The 21,589-nt window shown below is 43.6% G+C and overlaps 1 protein-coding gene across 1 annotated transcript in view; it reads right to left on the bottom strand.

The window, feature by feature from the left end:
• Positions 1–941: 941 nt before the first annotated feature.
• LOC149459097 (uncharacterized) overlaps positions 942–21,589 on the bottom strand; it is an 82,679-nt gene continuing 62,031 nt past the window's right edge. Inside the window, exons 7-10 of the mRNA XM_089681621.1 lie at positions 20,724–20,843; positions 18,146–18,171; positions 4,170–4,356; positions 942–1,973 (exon numbers count right to left, since the gene is read on the bottom strand). Of these exons, the coding sequence (XP_089537747.1) occupies positions 1,744–1,973; positions 4,170–4,356; positions 18,146–18,171; positions 20,724–20,843 (563 nt within the window). The 3' untranslated portion in view covers positions 942–1,743. The remainder of the gene's footprint in view (positions 1,974–4,169; positions 4,357–18,145; positions 18,172–20,723; positions 20,844–21,589) is intronic.

The raw sequence follows: 21,589 nt of genomic DNA, 5'->3' as shown, positions 1-21,589 counted from the left end.
GTTACATAACTGCAGCAGAGAAAAATCAGGTCACAGCAGCAGAGCTGTGTATATCCCAGGACTGGAAGGACAGAAAAACAAATCAATTGGCAGGTAAAAAAGCTTCCTTACATGTATATGACTTGTGTATGTAGGTGTTTGCTTGCAATTTAAATGGGAATTCCACTTTCGCTAAAAATAATAGCATATAAAATTGCCGCACAAGCTGTTTTGTAATTTTATTGTTGTTTTCATTTCAGTCTGAAGCCGATTTAATTTTTTATTGAAAAAAAAAAATTAAGGGAAATTAAATATAGCCACCTGGAGACGGTATATACAACATTTGTGTACAGAATACCCCTAGAAATGTAAATTCCTGATTTTGTGATCTACAATTTTCTCAGATGTCTACACTAAGATACTAATAAAATGTTAGGCATCTTCTGCAACAGGAATTTCATTTTTGGTAAGATTCACTTTAATGGGTAATTCTAAAGGGATGCAGACATTGCCACTTTCCTTATTAGAACGTTGAAAGCGCACCAGGTGATTATAATGAACCAGACCCTCTCATTCAGGAACACAGTGGAACAAACAGCTTTTCTTTAGAACAGAAAGAGGTAGGAATCTACTACAAAGTTTGTTCAGATCTTTGCAGAGGCGTCCCTAGGGTTGGTGTCACCCGGTGCGGTAACACTTGGTGACACCCCCTCTGACGATCCCCGCAGAATGGATCGGATCTGCGGTTTGAGCATAATGGATCGGAGTCCGATCCAATAAGCTCCCCAATCCGCAGATCCCATCCATCCTGCTGGGATTGTCGGCATGCAACCTATACGGGGTGACACCGGACCCGCTCCATGAAAAGGTAAGTTGGAAAGAAAGCTGACGATTCCCGCAGGATGGATCAGATCCATCCTGTGGGGATCGTCGGCTTGCTTTACAACTTACCTTTTCGTGGAGCGGGTCCGGTGTCACCCCATGCGGTCGGTGTCACCCGGTGCGGCGCGCTCCCCCCGCACCTGCCTAGGGACGCCACTGGATCTTTTGCTCACCCAGAAGGAATTTCTTTTTTATAAGTGCGGCTACACGTTAATCATATCTGTGCAATAAATTACAGTCACCTGTTATTTAAACCGCTGTCATGTTTCATATTGTGGTCCCATGTCTGTCTACAATTTTGAAATAGATTACGTCAGAACAGGATACCAATTGCAAATGCAGAGACTGCAATGCAGAGAATTGAAGGGGACAGGCGTGCTGACCTTGTGGGAAGCCTCGACTTGCAATGGAGTGAAGACGTTGCTGCACTTATCAGGGACCGATTCCTGATGTTTTGAGGTTGTCACATGCTGGAAATGACAAGGATCCTCCTGGGAGCAGGCAGTATTTCAGAAGAAGGGTGAGAGCACTCTGATTTCTATGAGTGAGAACAAGACTTTATAGAACTGAGATCTTGCCATGATGTTCTTAGGAAAATAAAGGTTCCTCCAAAAGCAGCATACCACAGTACTATGAGGCTCCTGGCACAATTTGTACAGGTAATCTCAATATATAAAACAAAGTTTGCACATCCAACTTAACCATTCCAGACCAACAGATGTGACTTATCCTGGGAGAGCAGCATCAGTAGTCTATATAAACCTTGTCTTTTAGTATCAGTTCAAGGATGTAGGCCACACCAACACTGCACCATGAAGAGTGCAGACCTCTTGTGCTCTCCCGGTATCCCCTTAGCCATGCAGATGCAGACCTCTGTTACTTTTAGCCTTGCAGGATCACCTTGGCTGTAGTGCCCTCTGTCTCTTCCTCTTCAATAGATAACATGAGATCATTTCCTGGCACCTTGCTGGATTCCTGCTCTGGGTACCGTGACTCCAACACCAGGTTCTGCTTCTCTTCACTCTCCACTGTCACCGATCTTTGGGATCTTCCGGGGACTTCCGATATGGATCCCACAAGAACCGTGTCTGCATTCATTATGTAGATTTTTTCTGCAGAAAAAGAAAGACCAATTATCATAGTTGGAGGACAGGGTGTGTTAAAAGACCCCTTCGCTTCAAATCTTTATCAAGGATCCAAAACAAGTATGCAAATAAGGATTCCTAAGTTTCTGTAATTTTTCTTAGTCATTGAGAGTCAGCAAAAGAGTCAGTTAAATAGCATTTTAGGCAGGAGAGCAATTGTTAGCACCTCATTAAAAGGCCATGTTGACTCCAGATCAGAGGCGGACTGATAACTCATGGGGCCCCCAGGCAATAGGGGATCATGGGGCCCCTGTGTCCTTGCCCAAACTCAAAAAAACCTATGAAAAAGGTACCAGGGGCATCTCATGGGGCCCCCTACTGACCCCGGGCCCTCGGGCAGTGCCCGAGTTTCCAAATGGTCAGTCCGGCCCTTGCTCCAGATAAAACTTATTTTGGACACAGCGAAGGAAGAGTTGGAGCCTCTGTCAGGTTTTCTTTTCAGAATCCAATATACAAACAATCATCTGATGGCCGCTATAGCAAATTCCACAAATATGACAGGGATACAGGACTCCATCTAACGCATTTCACACTCCATTAGTGCTTAGGCTAGGTTCACATCTGTGTAGGTGGTGCCGCTGTGGATCCGCACAAAACTCCGTGCAGCCGCACCACCTGCACAGAGAAATGCGGACCCATGGGCGGTTACCATTAATTCTAAAGGCACACCTCCAGCACTGGAAATCGCAACTGTAATGGGAACCGAGGTGATCACATGAATAGTAGTAAACAAGATGTCACATCCGGACATCATTGCTTACTACTAGTGAAATCTGTGAATGATCACAGAGGTCACATGGTACAAGGCCATTCACAACAGCCTTGTACCTTGTGACAAGCTGTAACCAATTATTTCCCAATGGCTGCAGGAATGCAGCCAGAGAGAAGGAGAAATGATTGCTTTTACAGCTTTTATGTGTAAAAGCCATCAGTGTAAAAAAAGAAAAAACAGTCTTCATCACCCCCCGCAAGTAGTACAGTATCACTATGGTGTACTCCTAGGGTGACAGTATGTTAAAAAAAAAACATAAATAATAATATAAAAAATTAAATCAAAAATGTAAAAAAACATTCTGAAAAATTATAATTTTTGGTTATAAACTAATTTGGGTTATTTTTTTTTTTAACTAAAAAGATAGATTAATACATTTTGGCTAAGATTTCTGAAGAATCATTATTTATTTGCAACATTTTATAAGAAAAACACTTTTTTTCAAAAAAAAAAAATTCAAAAAAATTCATATGGGTACAGTGTTGCATGACCGCGCAATTGTCATTCACAGTGTGATAGCACTGAAAGCTGAAAATTGGCCTGGACAGGAAGGGGGTGAAAGTGTCCGGACTGGATGGGAGGGAAAGTGTCCGGACTGGAAGGGGGTGAAAGTGTCCGGACTGGAAGGGGGTGAAAGTGTCCGGACTGGAAGGGGGTGAAAGTGTCCGGACTGGAAGGGGGTGAAAGTGTCTGGACTGGAAGGGGGTGAAAGTGTCCGGACAGGAAGGGGGTGAAAGTGTCCGGACTGGAAGGGGGTGAAAGTGTCCGGACTGGAAGGGGGTGAAAGTGTCCGGACAGGAAAGGGGTAAAAGTGTCCGGACTGGAAGGGGGTGAAAGTGTCCGGACTGGAAGGGGGTGAAAGTGTCCGGACTGGAAGGGGGTGAAAGTGTCCGGACTGGAAGGGGGTGAAAGTGTCCGGACTGGAAGGGGGTGAAAGTGTCCGGACTGGAAGGGGGTGAAAGTATCCGGACTGGAAGGGGGTGAAAGTGTCTGGACTGGAAGGGGGTGAAAGTGTCCGGACAGGAAGGGGGTGAAAGTGTCCGGACCGGAAGGGGGTGAAAGTGTCCGGACCGGAAGGGGGTGAAAGTGTCCGGACTGGAAGGGGGTGAAAGTGTCCGGACTGGAAGGGGGTGAAAGTGTCCGGACTGGAAGGGGGTGAAAGTGTCCGGACTGGAAGGGGGTGAAAGTGTCCGGACCGGAAGGGGGTGAAAGTGTCCGGACCGGAAGGGGGTGAAAGTGTCCGGACAGGAAGGGGGTGAAAGTGTCCGGACTGGAAGGGGGTGAAAGTGTCCGGACAGGAAGGGGGTGAAAGTGTCCGGACTGGAAGGGGGTGAAAGTGTCCGGACAGGAAGTAGTTAAGAAACACCTGAAGTCATATTCAAACTTCTTACCGATTCTGTTATTGAGATGGTCTCTTCCTTGCTGCATTTCAATCCTGTCGTCTGCTGCCCGCTCACTCTGCCCTCCTTCCATCTTTTGGTTCAGCTCTAAGGCAACTACTTGGGATGGAGCAGAGTTTTGCCTTTGTAGTAATTTCTCCTCTTTGTCATCTTCCTGGTAGGTGAACTCTGTTCTGTTCTGTGAAGCACAAAGGGTGGAAGTTCGATTTAGTAAGTCAGCATTCCATAAAGGCTCCCTGCTCCTGAACCCCCATAATTACATTTAGTGATACCATTCTCAATCCCCTTTCTAAAACCCAACATCTTAGTCATTGGGTGAGGGTAGCACATTGGCTTCAGAATTGCCTTGCCATTCAATCAACTCCTTGTCAAAATGTCTTTGTAATGTCAAACAAACTGGATCTTGCTTTGGAAGGGGTTTTTTGCCTTCTTCTGGAGCAGCTGCGGGTTTAGGGTTCTGAGGCTGCAGATTTTTAATTTATCTTAGTCTTTAGGTTAAATTCAGTGGACTTGTCTTTTTTCAACCTATGAAACTATTTAAAGCAGAATTTAACCTCTGACATTTTTTTAAAATTGGGCCCCAGGAGCTTTTAGCCATAATGTGTTAATATACACAGCATATTAGCACAGTATGCCAGATGTACCAGGCAAGTGACCCCCTCTGCACTGTCAGTGCTCCTGTCAGTCACGACTGAGCATTGCCATCTTCTCTTGGCCTTCATTCTGATTTCTGACCTTTTGACTACTTGGTTGGGCTCCCTGATCAGGGCCAGATGTAGACCTTGGAGGCCTGGGGCACTTGACACAGCTGCCAAAATTTGTTTTTAAAAACAATACAATACTGGTAAGTCTAGAGTAAAAGATTTTACTTGCAGATTTTGCCTAGCTAAATATTACTTCCCAAGATACTCTTAAAGTGCAGCACAGTGGATAAGTGATTAGCACTTCTGCCTGGCAGTATTAGGGTCCTTAGTTCAAATCCCAACCACGGCACCTCATGCCTGGAGTTTGCATGTTCTCCCTGTGCCTGCGTGGGTTTCCTTAGGGTACTCCGGTTTCCTCCCACACTCCAAAGACATGCTGGTAGGTTAATTGGCTCCTGTCTAAATTGGTCCTAGTATGTGTATGTATGAATGTGCATTAGGGACCTTAGATTGTACACCCCTTGAGGGTTAGGGACTGATGTGAATGTACAATATGTAAAATGCTGTGTAAACTGACAACAGCACTATATAAGTACCTGAAATAAATAAATAAGTGGTTCTAAAAGCTCAAGGTTCTTCACCTTCATGTATTCTATGTGTGAAGGTAAAAAAACTTCTGTGTGCAGCAGCCCCCCTCAATCCTTACTTGAGCTCCCTCTGATCCAGTGATGTTCTCGACATGAGGACTCTTCCTCCTCATTGGCTGAGACAACCGCGGGATCCCATTGGCTCTCACTGCTGTCAATCACAGCCAGCGAGCCAATGAGGAGAGAGAGGGGGTGGGGTCAAGCCGGTCTCTATGGCCCTGATTCACTATTGGGCGTGGGCGCATATTTATGGGCTTAAGCCCAATTTTCATGGGCGTCCGTCCATTTTTGACCCTGCAACCTAATTCACTATTGAGCAGAGCCCATAAGCAGACGCCCAATCTAATTCACAAAAAGACACACGCCCGGAATCAGACTCACAAAAGCAGACTTGCTAAGAAGCACGTCTAACACCATGAAAAATCACTGTAGAGACATGTTCACTTAGAAATTTGCTTTGCCAAATATCAGGACTTCACTTTAAACAATATCTGCTATTTCCAAAAAAATTAAGAATGTGTTAAAAATCGTTTTTCTCAAGGAAATCGACACAGTAAAAATCTAGATGCCCGTGCAGTGTCTTTGGCAGATAGAACTGAGCATGTGCAGAACACCTTTTAGTCCTCTGCCATGGGCGTTTGCTTTTTAGCCACTGACTAATAGTGAATCTGATTGTGGATTCCTCTGACAGCCGGCACTCGCTCGCGACTACTGTGTTTAATAAACAGCATTAAGCATATCTTCATGTAATCTAATTAGATTTCCTTCGTTTTAGTGATTATATTTTTGTTTCTTATCCTTTATAATTATTTCTGTTATGATTTTACTTATTTTGAAGGTCTAGATAAAATTTATTTTGAAAGCTGAATGTAAAAATAAAGGTCCGCAATAAAAAAAAAAAAAAAAAAACAGCGTGGGTCCCCCCTCTCATCCATACCAAGCCCTTCAGGTCTGGTATGGATATCAAGGGGGAACTCCATGCTGAAATAAAAAAAAAAAACAGCGTGGGTCCCCCTCAATATCCATACCAGACCTTTATCCGAGCATGCAGCCCGGCAGGTCAGGGAAGGGGGGGGGACGAGCGAGCGCCCCCCCCCTCCTGAACCATACCAGGCCACATGCCCTCAACATGGGGGGGTGCTTTGGGGCAGAGGGGCTCCCCCCCCCAAAGCACCTTGTCCCCATGTTGATGAGGACAAGGGCCTCTTCCCCACAACCCTGGCCGGTGGTTGTGGGGGTCTGCGGGCGGGGGGCTTATCAGAATCTGGAAGCCCCCTTTAACAAGGGGGCCCCCAGATCCCGGCCCCCCCCCCTACGTGAATGATTCCGCGGTACACGGTCCGCAGACTCATTCACAAAAAAACTAAGTGTGGTGTAAAAAAAACACAGTACAGGGTCTTTGACAAGTCCTTTATTAAAACAATGTCCCCCGAAGTAGATCCAACGTCAATCGCGGCGGCGGCGACCCGAAAAAAGGAAAAAAAAAAAAAAGGTTCCGCTCCCGTCCAAGGCTTCCAGCCTAGTGAAGAAAAGCCTAGCTGACAGTTCTTATATAGGTATGGGGCGGGGCCAGCCGGGAACAGCAAGCATGTGACATGGGGCGGGTCACTGGGATGATGTCCCCGGCTGGCCCCGCCCATACCTATATAAGAACTGTCAGCTAGGCTTTTCTTCACTAGGCTGGAAGCCTCGGACGGGAGCGGAACCTTTTTTTTTTTACCTTTTTTCGGGTCGCCGCCGCCGCGATTGACGTTGGATCTACTTCGGGGGACATTGTTTTAATAAAGGACTTGTCAAAGACCCTGTACTGTGTTTTTTTTACACCACACTTAGTTTTTTTGTGAATGAGTCTGCGGACCGTGTACCGCGGAATCATTCACGTAGGGGGGGGACCGGGATCTGGGGGCCCCCTTGTTAAAGGGGGCTTCCAGATTCTGATAAGCCCCCCGCCCGCAGACCCCCACAACCACCGGCCAGGGTTGTGGGGAAGAGGCCCTTGTCCTCATCAACATGGGGACAAGGTGCTTTGGGGGGGGAGCCCCCCCTGCCCCAAAGCACCCCCCCATGTTGAGGGCATGTGGCCTGGTATGGTTCAGGAGGGGGGGGGCGCTCGCTCGTCCCCCCCCTTTCCTGACCTGCCGGGCTGCATGCTAGGATAAAGGTCTGGTATGGATATTGAGGGGGACCCACGCTGGTTTTTTTTTTAATTCCAGCGTGGAGTTCCCCCTTAATATTCATACCAGATCCAAAGGGCTTGGTACAGATGGGAGGGGGGACCCCACGCTTTTTTTTTATTATTTATGCAATAAAGGGAATTATTTTACATTCAGCTGTCAGTGGGGAACCCCGCTGACAGATGAAACATTAACTCATGGCTGTCGCTCCTACAATCCCGCATGAGTTATGTTATCAACTCATGCAGCATTTTAGTAATGAAAACCAATGCAGCGCTCATGTTTCAGCTGTCGGCGGATTTCCCCACTGACAGTTGAATGTCAAAGTATTGCAGTGATTTATAAACAGTTCTTTAAATAACTGGCGTGGGGTCCCCCCTCCCATCCATACTAAGCCCTTCGGGTCTCGTATGGATGTTAAGGGGTAACTCCACGCTGAAATTAAATAAAAAACAGCATGGGGTACCCCCCTAAATCCATAACACATACTTATCCGAGCATGCAGCCCGGCAGGTCAGGAAAGGGGGGGACGACGACGAGCGAGTGCCTCCCCCCCTCCTGAACCATACCAGGCCACATGCCCATACCAAATTATTCAAACATTTGTAAACAGACCAATTAACTGAAATGGTTTGACATTTGTACCCCAAATATGACGTTCCCTGAGGCGTTGGTAAACCGAGGTACGCCTGTATTAGTATTGCAATCCTTTGTATTGGGATACATAGAACCAACATACATCTGAATTGGCAACATAGCACAACATTTGTGTCACATTGGAGATATCTGGCTAGTTAAACTGACCATGCCCAGGGACCTAGGATTGATTCACAGCACAGAAATACAGGCTGGGTTAGCAATGTAGCTCCGTGGGTTAGTGGTTAGCACTGCTGCCTCACAACTCTAGGGTTGTCGGTTCGAATCCCAACCCCGGCGAGGTAGTAGCATGATCTCCGTGTGTGGCTGTCTTCACATACATGTTCTGGCAACATCTTTGCATTCTGTCTAAATGATCCCTAAAATGTGAATTAGAATGAGGCCTTGTCTGTTGAAACACCTTCAAAGCTGCACCTTATGTGAATGTCATACAATGGGATAAGATAAGGGCCTGAATTATTTGATAATGATGGTTTACACTCCACCCACTTTTGTGAAGGATTTGGCAAGCAAAGAGCTGACAGAGAGAGAGAAGAGTGAGACGAAGAAGAGTGAGCGAGAGATACATATGAAGAGTGATAAAGAGAGACATTCAGAAGAGTGAGCGAGAGAGAAGAGCGAGCCAGTGAGACAAAGAAGAGTGAGCAAGAGATACATACTGAAGAGTGATAAAGAGAGACATTCAGAAGAGTGAACGAGAGAGAAAAGACTTGGTTGGTGAATCCACACATCAAACTTGTCACAAATCCTGGCGTGCATTTTTCCCCCAAATGCATAGCAGACCCTTATCCCAGCAGGCAGGTACCGCACGCCTTCAAAGATTTATTTCCTTTGTTGATTTTCCTGCTTCGCTCACACTATATGCAATTGAAAATTACTCTTTAAGTTGCCAATTTTACTGTGTTTTCTAGAGAATTACTAACTAGTTGTGTTTTCAATTGTGTGTAGCATTGCGATTTCTATTTGAGTCTAGATGTTAAATTGCTAATAAATGGCCACAATTCTCAAATACCTTTGAACTCTCGCTGCAACAAATGGTGTATGTTAATACACTCACATTCATTATATCCAATATCAGGTACGATGTCAATGCACAAATCGCACCTGAAATTGCACACCCTGGATGTGACTTGTCATGTGATTGGCATGGCCAGCAGCTTGCTCTTTGCATGGCAAATTGCACCCAATGTTACTGGGGGCCAACACCACTGTCACATCTAATCCGATGCGGCAATTGTCCAACTTACAGTGAAGTTGCACGAGTTCACAATCCAATTGGATGTGAACAGAGCCTACAGTGGCCAATAGGGTGCGACTTGGTCTACGATTTGCAAGTCGCCTGTCATGCCAATTGCATGGCAATCGCAAACAATGTTACTGGGGGCTACCCGGTCACATTAAAGCAGATTTCTAAGTGGTGTTATTGACACCACAGTCACATCATGTGACTTGCATAGAAGTTGCATGATTTCAAAGTCGGGGTACATGGTGATTTCAAGTGCAATTTGCAAGACATTCGACATCGATCTCTCAGCAAATTGCATGAAAAGTAGTGTATTCATTACTCTATTATTACTTGCGGCTCCTACCAAGTTTGAACCACAACAATATGAACACTCCAATAGCGTGCTCATTGAGTGGGACTTGGCATGTGATTTGCACAACATGCAAGCTGTAAATCGTCTGCAAAGTCGCACCCTATTGTCTGCTATTAGAGTGACCACATGGGTGCGTTTCAAACACTGATTTCTATAGTAGTACATGTACTACTTTAGTGGCAATTTGCATAGAGATCTGTGTCAGATGTCTTGAAAATTGCATTGAAATGGTCAACTTTACTGTAAGTTGCATGATTTGTAAATCAGCTTTGCCCAGAGTGTAATGTTTGGTGATGTTTGATTTCTGGAGTGTTTTACCAATTGATGGGAAATTCACCATACTAGTCAAATCGATTTGTCATTTTCAGTATTGCATACAAGATGTGGTCATGTGACTGTCTTACCTCATGCGAGAATCTGGAGGGAATTGTGACCATAGTAGCAATAAAGGTTCCAATTGGGGTTCCCTTTCACATCCCTGCTCAATGTTCTGTTGTATGCTGCACACGTACATTTCACTGTATATTTCTTTCTGATTTGTGGGGCCTGTATACCAAGGGTTAATGCAGGTAGGAAGCGGATTCATCAGGTGAAAACACTTTCACTGACCAAACTAAGGTCAGTGGTGGGTGTGGCTTCATTGGGTGTGGGGCCTTGTTTGGCACGCTCCAAATACAACCTAGCTTATATAAAGATGTGCAGTAGGGAGTGATTTGGCCTGTTACTAGGCCGGGTGGTTTGTGACTAAGTCCTTGCTTGTAGTGGTTTGGGGGAGGAAGAGATTTTGTGCTGAATTGCCCCAGACACCACTCAGGCTGTGTTTGGAAGTGGGCTGGAAATGTTTGCATATTTTTGGCCTTGTAAAGTGTTTGTGTGTTATTGCACAATGATTGTGTTTTTTCTCTTTGCATTGAAAGCCTCACACATGTCAATCGTTTTGTTTAAAATCTGCTCTTGTTTTAATTTTGCTTGCTTATTTAGACTCAAATGCTTTTTTCTTACAAACCTGCTGACAAATGTATGTGTAGGGGATTTGTAGAGGTGGGAGGGGTTTTTCACATATGTCTTGTTTTCTTTATATTTTGATGTGTAGACTTTTTTTGTGAATGGATCTTTATACTAAATGATTGTGTAAGTAAACCTTATGTGCACGAAAATGTTACTTGATTCATCTTCCCCTTTGTTTCCTGCTATAACCTGAGCACACACAGTTCACTAGAAGTATCTTTAGATTGTAAGCTCTTATGAGCAGGAGTGTTTTATTTTTGCCACATCAATCCTATTTTTGTGACTCACCAAGATATTGACTGTACCTACTCGTTCCTGCTGACCAAATAAATGAAGATATATTTGATCAATAAATGTTTCACCGATGTTTTTGTGTTTATTTTATGTTCAATATATGAACAACCTTAATAGTTACTCTGTATACTTATATAATCTGCTCAAATGTAGCTTGTAAGAGCGTGAATATGCAAGTGGGTGCAAACTGGCTTTTTCAAAACCAAACAAAAAAATAAAAAACCTGCTTGCACCACAGTATTGTTATGTACTAATGAATATGTCACATTCACTGTGCAGCCAGCTACAGGTTTTCTACAATTTGATTTACAGTAATAAAATAGTCCCCACTGTATGTTGATTTTTGGCCTTTGGCAACAAATATATATTAGCCAAGGTTTAAAAAGAAAAAAATCACTAAAACACACATTCACGAAAGCTATCATAGCCGTGCATAGAAATGAGCGATCGTGCATAGATATGCGCGATCGTGCACAAATAAACGCCAAACAGGTGTCCCCCATGGCGCACGAGCAGCTATCCTCCTGGAAGTCCGTCATCTGGTGCGCGCGCACCCGGAAGTGGTTGTTGGGAGTGTAAGTGGATGAGAAGTGGTTGGAGGTTTTGTGTTGGTTGAAAATTTTGATAACTTTATTGGCATTTGGACATGGCGAGAGCACAGTTCTCAACTGAGGAGATGATCCTTATATGTACAGTAACTGTGGCCATTGCAAATATGTTTATAACATGTGAGGGACAAGTAATTGTAATTTTGTGGGTGGGGCCTAGCAGAATCTCACTTGGTGCACATGCTACTTATCTGTACATTAGCTTCTGGGTATTGATGGGTCAATTATATTAACCACTTGCCTACTGGGTACTCATACCCCCTTCCTGTCCTGGCCAATTTTCATCTTTCTGCACTGTTACCCTTTGAATGACAATTGTGCGGTCATGCCACATTGTACCCATCTTAAATTTGTATCAGTTTTTTCAGACAAATAGAGCTTTCTTTGGGTGGTATTGACTTGCTGCTGTGAGTTTTACTTTTTGCTCGATAAACCACAAAATAGCTCATAATGAATAAAAGTCTGTTTATATTATAACATTTGGTAAACTGGTAATTTAGTAACACTGATGTGCGTTGATGAGGCGGCACTGCTGGCCACAGGTGGGCGGAACTGTTGGGTGGCACTGGTGGGCACTGATCATCGGGGCCGACCCCTGCTTTGATAACTGCTGGTTCTCGGCAGTACTTTCCACACATTCTGACAGCGTGATGAAAGTGCAGCCAAGACCCTGCAAATGCATTTCCCGGTGATCAGCGTGTCATTGGACATGGCTGATCACATGGTAAAAAGCCGCTGTGATTGGTCTTTACCACATCACGTGATCAGCTGTGTCCTTAGGACACAGCAATCATGGAGAGCGCGTTCTGCCAGGATGTCATATGACACCCTCCCAGAGCTGCCTGGATGCAGTGTAGCGTTATTCGGCTATCTGCGGTCGCCAAATAGGTAACCAGCTAGGCCTTCATGGCTAATCTTTGAATATCTGGACATGTATACTGCGTATAATGCATTACATTCTACAATGTGTTGGTGTACATGGTATAACAGTGTGCAATGCGTTGCTGGATTCTGCATGACAGTGGACAGCGTATCACAGTGTGCAATGCGTAGCTCCAGCCTGCATGACAGTGTACAGTGCATTACAGTCTACAATGTGTGGGTGTACACGGTATCACAGTGTGCAATGCGTTGCTCCATCCTGCATGACAGAGTACAGTGCATTACAGTCTACAATGTGTGGGTGTACACGGTATTACTTTGTACAGAGTATTACAGTGTGCAATGCGTTGTACACTGCAGTGTGCACTAAAGCATTTTACACTCATGCACTGTACACACTAACGCATTTGACATTTCTAGTGTGCAATGCGTTAGTGTGCAATGCCTTGGACAGTACAATGCATTTGCAGTATTGGTGTATGTTTATTAAGCACAGATAATTCATCTGATTTTAGTTATCAAGGAGAAGTCTTCTCTGTCCCCCTGTTTATGAGGTGGAGGACAATTGTTTTCCGAAGAGGAGAGGAGACTTTTTTTCAAGGAGATCTGTATAGATTTCCAGAGATATGTGTAGATGGTTGAGGGGCTGCATGTGATCTCCGGAGATAATTGTGATTAATGATCACCTGAGTTAAACCAGTGAATGAAAAGTGTAAAAAAACATGGATTGAAAATAATCTGCACTGACCACTGTGCTTTGTCAAGCCACATATTGGCACATTCTGGTGTCACACAGATGCGATGTGAAATTTGCAGTGTTTTCTGTGCAAGCGCTGCACCGCATCACAACCGCAACCCCTTCATGCCACCTGCTGCGGCTTTCTAGGTGAAGTTACCAACACACCAATATTGGTACACAAAGCGTATTGCAATTTGCCAAATTGGATGGCATGCCTATTCACACCCATGTGCATACCCTGAAAAAGGGTCCTGCACATTTTTGGCCCGGATGCGGTGCAATTTGAGGTGTGCAAAATGTTTGTCTCTAATTGCAACGCACACAAATTGCATGTGATTTGCCCAGGAGTGCGGTGTTAGACCACAATGCATGTATGTGAAGCCAGAATAAAAGGATGTGGATTTTGTCTATTTTTACTTGCGCATGTTAACATTATGGAAGTGCGTTATTCTTCTGTTTAACATGCTATAGAAATGCAACATGCATTTGGATGGAGTGTTTTTGTATGTGCATTTTGGAAGTATTCTAAACACACATTGACCCTAGGGCCACACCATATCTCATGCAGGCCATAGATGGGTCGAAAATCGGCCGATTTTTCGGCCGAAAATAAAATCGGCCGATTTTCGGATCGTTAGTGGGCTATTTGTTCGGCCGTTTTTCGGTATTTTGGCAGATTTTTTTTTTTGGTAAAGTTGGAAAAAAACGGCCGAATTTGCCGATCGGCCGATTTTCGCGGCAATGATGGGCAAATCGGCCGATTTTTTTACTGATAAAAAATCTGCACATGAGCAGTGACCTGCAAGAGGAAGACAAAAAGAAGAAAAAGAAGAAGAGGATGATGATGATGAAGAAGAAGATGATGAAGAGGAAGAAGAGGATGATGATGAAGAAGAAGAGGAAGAAGAAGGATGAAAAATGAGAGGAATTCCAGTATGGCAAAAAGTGTCCCTGCAGAGAGCTCCGCTATTTCTTTGACAGTTCCTTGACATTTACAGCGGTTGCAACATTGTATCTATTTGTTTCCGAATAAAAACATCTGTATCCGAAATGGATACAAATACATTGTTGCAACCGCTATAAATGTCAAAGAACTGTCAAAGAAATAGCGGAGCTCTCTGCAGGGACACTTTTTGCCGGCTGTAGACGGGATGAAAATCGGCCGATTTTTTTTTTACCATTGCTGGTAACGTCGGCCGCTTGAACAACCGATTTTTCATTTTTTAAAAGAAAAATCGGCTGTTTTTCTCCCCGTCTATGGCCTGCATAAGCATTAGTGTGCCTGGGGGAGGGGGGGGGGCCTTTGGCCTTTCCAAACACAGTAGATGCTCCAAGAATGTTTCCTTGAACTCTTGAAATGGTTAAAAAGGAAAGACACTCTAGATAGCCTGCACTGAGAATTGACTGTCATGATGACGTGTCAATGATTATTTGCTCTCATTTTTCAGGAGTGGTACTGCTTGCGGTTGAAGCTGGTAGAAATCCACCTTCACGTCCTCCACTCACCTTCACTTGTGGCCAGTGGATATTTTGTGGCCGCAGGCAAGAACTGGCATCGAGGACCTGCATAATGACCCTGGCATGCCAGAGGTGGTTTGGAAGCAGCACAGCAATTTGACCATCCCTTTCCTCTATGTTGGTTTTAGGGTGCAGAATTGCTTCTCGTTCGTGAACGGACTGTCGCCGGATATCAGAGTCCCCATATTTTCAAGATATGTTTTAGCCATGTTGGCTTATTTTTATGTTATTTTCCAAGTGTGTCGCACCTAACCGCACAATAGTGTGGTGCCATGCGTATTTGTGGCTGTGAATGGGGCTGTTTTTAATAGACGTGTGTAGGTGCAACAACGTTTTCATCATGGTACCTGCGCACATCTACATAGGGCATTGCATTTCTTTGCTGTGCTGGAAAATGTGTGTTCTTGCATGCGTTTCTGCACCACCAATGGTGTGAACAAGTCCTAAGGGCTGGTTCACACTATAGAAACAGTCTAGATGTGTTCCTGATGGGTTTTTTTCATGCCCTTTTGGCATGCATGTTTAGTGTGTTCCAGTACATTTTGGATGCGTTTTGGACATGTTTACATTGCATTTTTGTATCCCTTCCACTTATTTTTTTCTATTTTCTTTGTATTCAATGTAGTTAGGGACATGTGCGTTTTAGTACATTCAAGGACGTTTCAATGTGTTCCAGTACAGTTCTGTGCAGAAACAATGCAGCGCTGATGTGAACTATGACATTGACAACCATATAACCTTCTTTCTGTGCGTTTGTGATGCTGAAAAAGCAACTGAAACACATGTAGTGTGAACTGGCCCTAAAGGTTATTAGAGGTCAGGGAACAGGACTGACCAGGAATTGTGAATTCAATCAGACTAGTGGTGAGATACAATCAGCAATTGTATAATAATGTGAGATCTGAGCTGTAGCTGATAGAAAATGAGACACATTCACTTGATCAGTAAATAGATAGTTAAAGAGTGGGGCGGTGATCCATAGATTTGCATATGGGACATGTGATGATGGGGTGGGGGAGGGGGTCAAGTTGTATAAGGAGACAGATTTAAAAGAGAAAAAAGTTACAATGAAATATACACGGCATGAAAGTTGCACATGACCTAATTGGCAGAAGAACAGTACGCAAGTAACATTCATCCACTTTCTAGTCACTAGGCAAAATCATAATTGATTGATCAATATTCCTGCCACAACCCAGAAAATTGATCTCCATTTTTTTGGGATGTTGCCAAGACTGGGATTAGAACCCATGACCCAAGTGCTGTAAGTTCTGAGCTCTAACCACTAAACCACTGTGGGAAACACAGTTTGAGCTATAATGTAGAATAGTTACATTGTTTAAAAATGATAAAGCGAGCGCTGGTCAAATGATATAGACTAGTAAAATGGTATTACACAAGATAAATATAACCACGAACAGTAGTGCATGAACTCGTGAAAGGTCATCCACCCCTGTGACAGTGTACTACACTATTGAGCACCTTTCTGGCTCCTGTGGCTGAGCTAATTCCTCCCCAGGACCATTTGGGCACCCACCCTGATGGATGGATGGATGGAGCTGGATGACTAACCCATAGCTGCCAGCATACCGCTGCACCCCCAGATGTGCGATGTGTATAACCCATGCACATTAATACTTTTTTTCTGGTGAGTGTAGACCAGTCCCAAGGGTGGTTTACCTTTCACGAGTTCATGCACTACTGTCCGTCACGGAGAGACCACACGTGCCATTCATAGGCACTCTCTGAGTTGGTACTCTCACACGAAGGACATTCCATTATTCAGGAATGATTCTATGAACTTATTTTAGCACGATTTACCAGTTTACATCATTATTGCAATTCTTTGCACTTTTTGGTTTTTACATGTGTTCATTATTGATCACATGCATTTATAGCGCTGCACTTGTCTTTAACATAGAATAGTTATGTGATTAAAGAGAATGAAGATATATAACTATATTGGGAAATTAGAAGTATATAAATTATTTGAGATATAAGTGTGAAAATGTTTAACATTTGAATATAGAATGTATGACATTCATTAGTAAATGCAATACTTTCCTGATCATTTTGGAGAAACAGCAAAAAAAAAAAAATAGCAAAAAAGAATTTTCAGAATGTAATAGTACAGCTGTATTAGAATTTTCTATCAGGAAAACGCCAATGTTAATAAAGCCCGCGCTTATGCGCCATCTAGCGAATATATCCGGTATTGCACCTAAAGATGTGCCAGACGGGATACCTCATTCACTAATGGCAAAGTAGTCAGTAGACGCTCGTTAATGAGCTTGCTAGACGCTGGTCAGACGACTGATTGATTGACCGGAGTCTGCCTGAATGGTCAGACTCTGCTGATAGACTCACATCTTAGTGAATCAGGGCCTATGTGTCATATGGACGCATAAAGCAGCGGCTCAGGGGTGAGCAGCTTTCTCTGCGGGCACTGCTTGAGAGGGAGGAGCCAGGTACGCCAGCAGATAGACGAAAAGAAGAGACTAGAGCTCGCTCTGTGCAAAATCACTGCACGGGGCAGGTAAGTATAGACATATTTGTTATTTTAAAAAAATAAATACATTTTAATATACATTTTATATTATTTTATTATTATTTATTTTTTAATATTTTATATAATCTATATTGTTTTATATAATTTTTGTATAGAGGGCCCCTTCTGTCAGGGGGGCCCAGGGCAGTTGCCCCTTTTGCCCCCTTAGAAATCCAGCACTGGCCAAAATGACACCATCCCTGCACAGAGTGGTGCAATAAATGTACTCCAAGCAGGGGCGGACTGACCGTTTGGAAACTCGTGCACTGCCCGAGGGCCCGGGGTCAGTAGGGGGCCCCATGAGATGCCCCTGGTACCTTTTTCATAGGCTTTTTTGAGTTTGGGCAAGGACACAGGGGCCCTATGATCCCCTATTGCCCGGGGGCCCCATGAGTTGTCAGTCCACCCCTGACTCCAAGCTGCACATGCAAAGCTTGGTGTACCTAAAAGCTGATAGGCAGGGAGAGCTGTTTATGACAGAAGAGTCCAATAGGGTCTCATCTAACATAAAAATCCTACCTGTTAGCTTGTTGTTTTTTTTTAAATTTCACTTTAAGAGGTCAGAGGATCTGTGCCTACAGGCTCCTAAATGAGAAATCTGGGCCTGGATTAAATTTATACAGTGAATGGACATAAGACACAATACTTACTTGTGTGGGCTTCGGCTGGATGAAATCTAGGAAAAAAGCACAACAAATAGTAAAAATAACACTGGTCATGTGATTTGATATGAACTTACTTTTTCTATATTTAACAATACAATTCCTGGCTCAGAGCAGACATGCTGCAGTCTATGACTTGTGTTAGCCAGAAAAGCTTCCTATGTGGGCTTCTTGGAAACGAGCTTCAATTTATTACTGGAGCCTGGCTTCATGGCTAGACCTCACTCTACCATTCTCCTGACCAGTAAGGCCGTGTGATGTTTGAAGATCGGCATTTTTTTTGCGTATATATTTGTGTTCGCACATTTGCGCGCACAATATATTCTTAGGAAACATTCATTCATATTTATGCTCATAGGCGGGTATTTTTGGCAATAATTACTGACAAAAAATGCAAATTTTCCTATTTTGTTTCACTGAGGAATACACAGAGCTTTTTTACACACCTGTCTGCACAGGCACATTGTAAATAATTGGCTACATTTTACCCCAGTAAAAAAAAAATGCTGTACTGAGCTTTTTCAAGCTTCAATGTGCAAGAGGCCTAATGCAGGCCATACATGGGTCGAATGCCGAACAAAACTTCAATCAGAAATTTTGTGCATTTTGTAATCTGATGGAGCCACCATTGATTTTGAAATTCGACCGACCAAGCCTTCACTTTCATCTCATTTTGCTACAGAAATGAATTTTTGTACCCAAGAATGTTCTTTTCTTTCCAGATCACAGCTCGTGCTCACTTCTTTTTCGTTTATATTTCTTGCACGATTTTCCCATCATTGATTTGAAATTCATTAATTTTTCCAAAAATTTCCAACATACCCAATCACTCAAATTCGATAGTTACGTGAAAATCGGCCTTTTCTGTGACCCACTAATCATGCGAAATTCCAACGAAGGTTCTTAGAAAAGATTTTAGAAAGAAAAGTATTTAGGAAATTTCCATTAGGTAATCTCATTGTCAGGGGCGGACTGACAACTCATGGGGCCCCCGGGCAATAGGGGATCATGGGGCCCCTGTGTCCTTGCCCAAACTCAAAAAAGCCTATGAAAAAGGTACCAGGGGCATCTCATGGGGCCCCCTACTGACCCCGGGCCCTCGGGAACTGCCCGAGTTTCCAAATGGTCAGTCCGCCCCTGCTCATTGTATCAGGGGGATGGCCGTTGGTGGAAGTTAGCCATGTTATCAGGGTAGGTCATGGCCATAAAAAAAAAAAGAAGGTTTTCTGGAAAACAGCAGATATCCTTTCCTGACAGTTCTTGGTAGAATAACTATTTTACCTTTTTTGTTATTAAAAAATTTAGACAAGGTACAATAATTAATGTGAGCCATAGTCCAAACTACTCATATGGTCAAGTCATGGCTATATAGAACTGAAAAAGCTGCTCCATCTTAACACATGGACCTCCATACTGACTCATCAATACCTACCTATGAACAAGGCTGCTGTTAGATATTATGGGGCCCTTATAGCCTACCTGACAGGCACCCCCCCAAACGTATCACATGATATGTTCGATAAAATGCCATGGGTGTGATGCTATCAGGGGCGGACTGACCATTTGGAAACTCGGGCACTGCCTGAGCGCCCGGGGTCAGTAGGGTGCCCCATGAGATGCCCCTGGTACCTTTTTCATAGGCTTTTTTGAGTTTGGGCAAGGATACAGGGGTCCCATGATCCCCTATTGCCCGGGGGCCCCAGGAGTTGTCAGTCCACTCCTGGATGCTATGCTTTGCAGCCATGGCAGAAATTATACCCTCGTGGAACAAGACCAGTTCCAATGAATAGCACTACTCTTCAAGTGCTTCGCAACCATGTGCAAAGCGCTAGTGCAGAGTTAAAGCAGGTGGTGATTATGCATTATGACTCCTCACCGCCTGTCAAATGCCCTCTGAAGAGCGATCCAAATGCTGACTGTTCTTCAAAGAGCAAAGCGCAAGTAAATTATTTTTTAGAATTTAAATTTTTTTTTTACGTTTTTATTTTATTTTTTATTTGTTTATTAACATTTTTAAACTGCCCTGTGGGGGGAAGGGGGGGTTTGTTGAAATATCAGGGGTCTAAATAGACCCCTGACGTCTCACATTTGAGACCTAGAAAGGGACTGAGGACATACATTCATCAAGTCCCTTTCTTTGTAGCCTCAGCTGCGATGAATGAAAAGGAAGTGCTCTGAGGTTTCCTGTTCATTTACAAACTGAAGCATAGTAAACACAGTTTACTATGCTTCAGTGATGAATGGACACAGGAGTGATCAAATCAGCAAATGCAGGACATTTTTTTGTGATGACCCTTTGGGGGTGGGCACATGCTGTCTGCCCTCCTGGATAAACTCTAGTGGAGAAAGAAGAGTACTGCAGGAGGGAGCGTTCTGGAAAACAAGTCATTTATTGCAGTTCCAATATTTATATCCTTCCAGGCTCACCATGACCAGTATAAATAAAATTGTACTTGTTAGTTGCATGGACATTCATGGACAATTCTATACAGGTGGCGCTGTAAACACAAAGCTCTTTATTTCTTGTCTGGTAAATTTATCACTGTCAAATGAAGACAATACTTACGTGTATTTTTTATCCACAACTTCAGACGGCATAGTTTCTGCTTGAGGATCATGACAAGGGCTGCGAGAAGGATTAGGATGCAGATTATCACGGCCACAATGTAACCACCATGCCATTTACCTATAGATGGAATCATTTTATTTACTACTACAGTATAACAAGGTTGACCAAACCAAAAAAAACATGAAAAATGTCAAGGAACACAAGTTCTAGCATACCGGAGGTGGATATTCTGTGCAGTTTTTACTTTCACTTTAATTGATCTGGATGAACAGTCTACATATGATGGCACACAATTGGATTGTACATTCTGTGAGACTTAGCTGTGTGGGCTCACATATAATCAAATGTATTCAGCAAAAATGGATTGTATTAGACACTATGGGGTCTATATACTAAACCAGTGTTTCTCAACCTTTGTTCAGTCAAAGCACCCTTTGAAATTATGGACAGTCCTTAGGCACCCCACTCTAAAATGGGGTGCCTCTAGACTGTCCATAATTTTAAAAGGGCGCCCCATTCTAAAATGAGAAAAACTATTCTAATAGTTTTTATATAACGCAGCAAAATCCACACACGTAGGACACCCAACATTAGAGATGATTTATTCTTCCGAATCAAATACACTTTTGCACACTGGTACTGACTAGTATTCCAATGTTTCTCTTCTCCCTCAGTTTTTCTCCATCACTGAGCTAATGTGTCCCCAGCACTGATGGAGAGGGGCAGAGGAGGGTCAAACTAGGATGCTGTGCAGGCAACCAACATCCTCCTTATCAACTGATGATGCCATTGGTTGTCAGGATGCCGGCATCTAGAAGGTCCTAATGGTGCACAATGAAAACCTGTGGCTTTGTGTAACTAAA

Source organism: Staurois parvus, unplaced genomic scaffold, assembly GCF_062004578.1.
Source record: "Staurois parvus isolate SC_StPar_1 unplaced genomic scaffold, SC_StPar_1.0 ptg000274l, whole genome shotgun sequence".
Taxonomy (NCBI): domain Eukaryota; kingdom Metazoa; phylum Chordata; class Amphibia; order Anura; family Ranidae; genus Staurois; species Staurois parvus.
The sequence above is the reverse complement of the archived record's forward strand: the minus strand, read 5'-3'. Positions and strand labels throughout refer to the sequence as shown.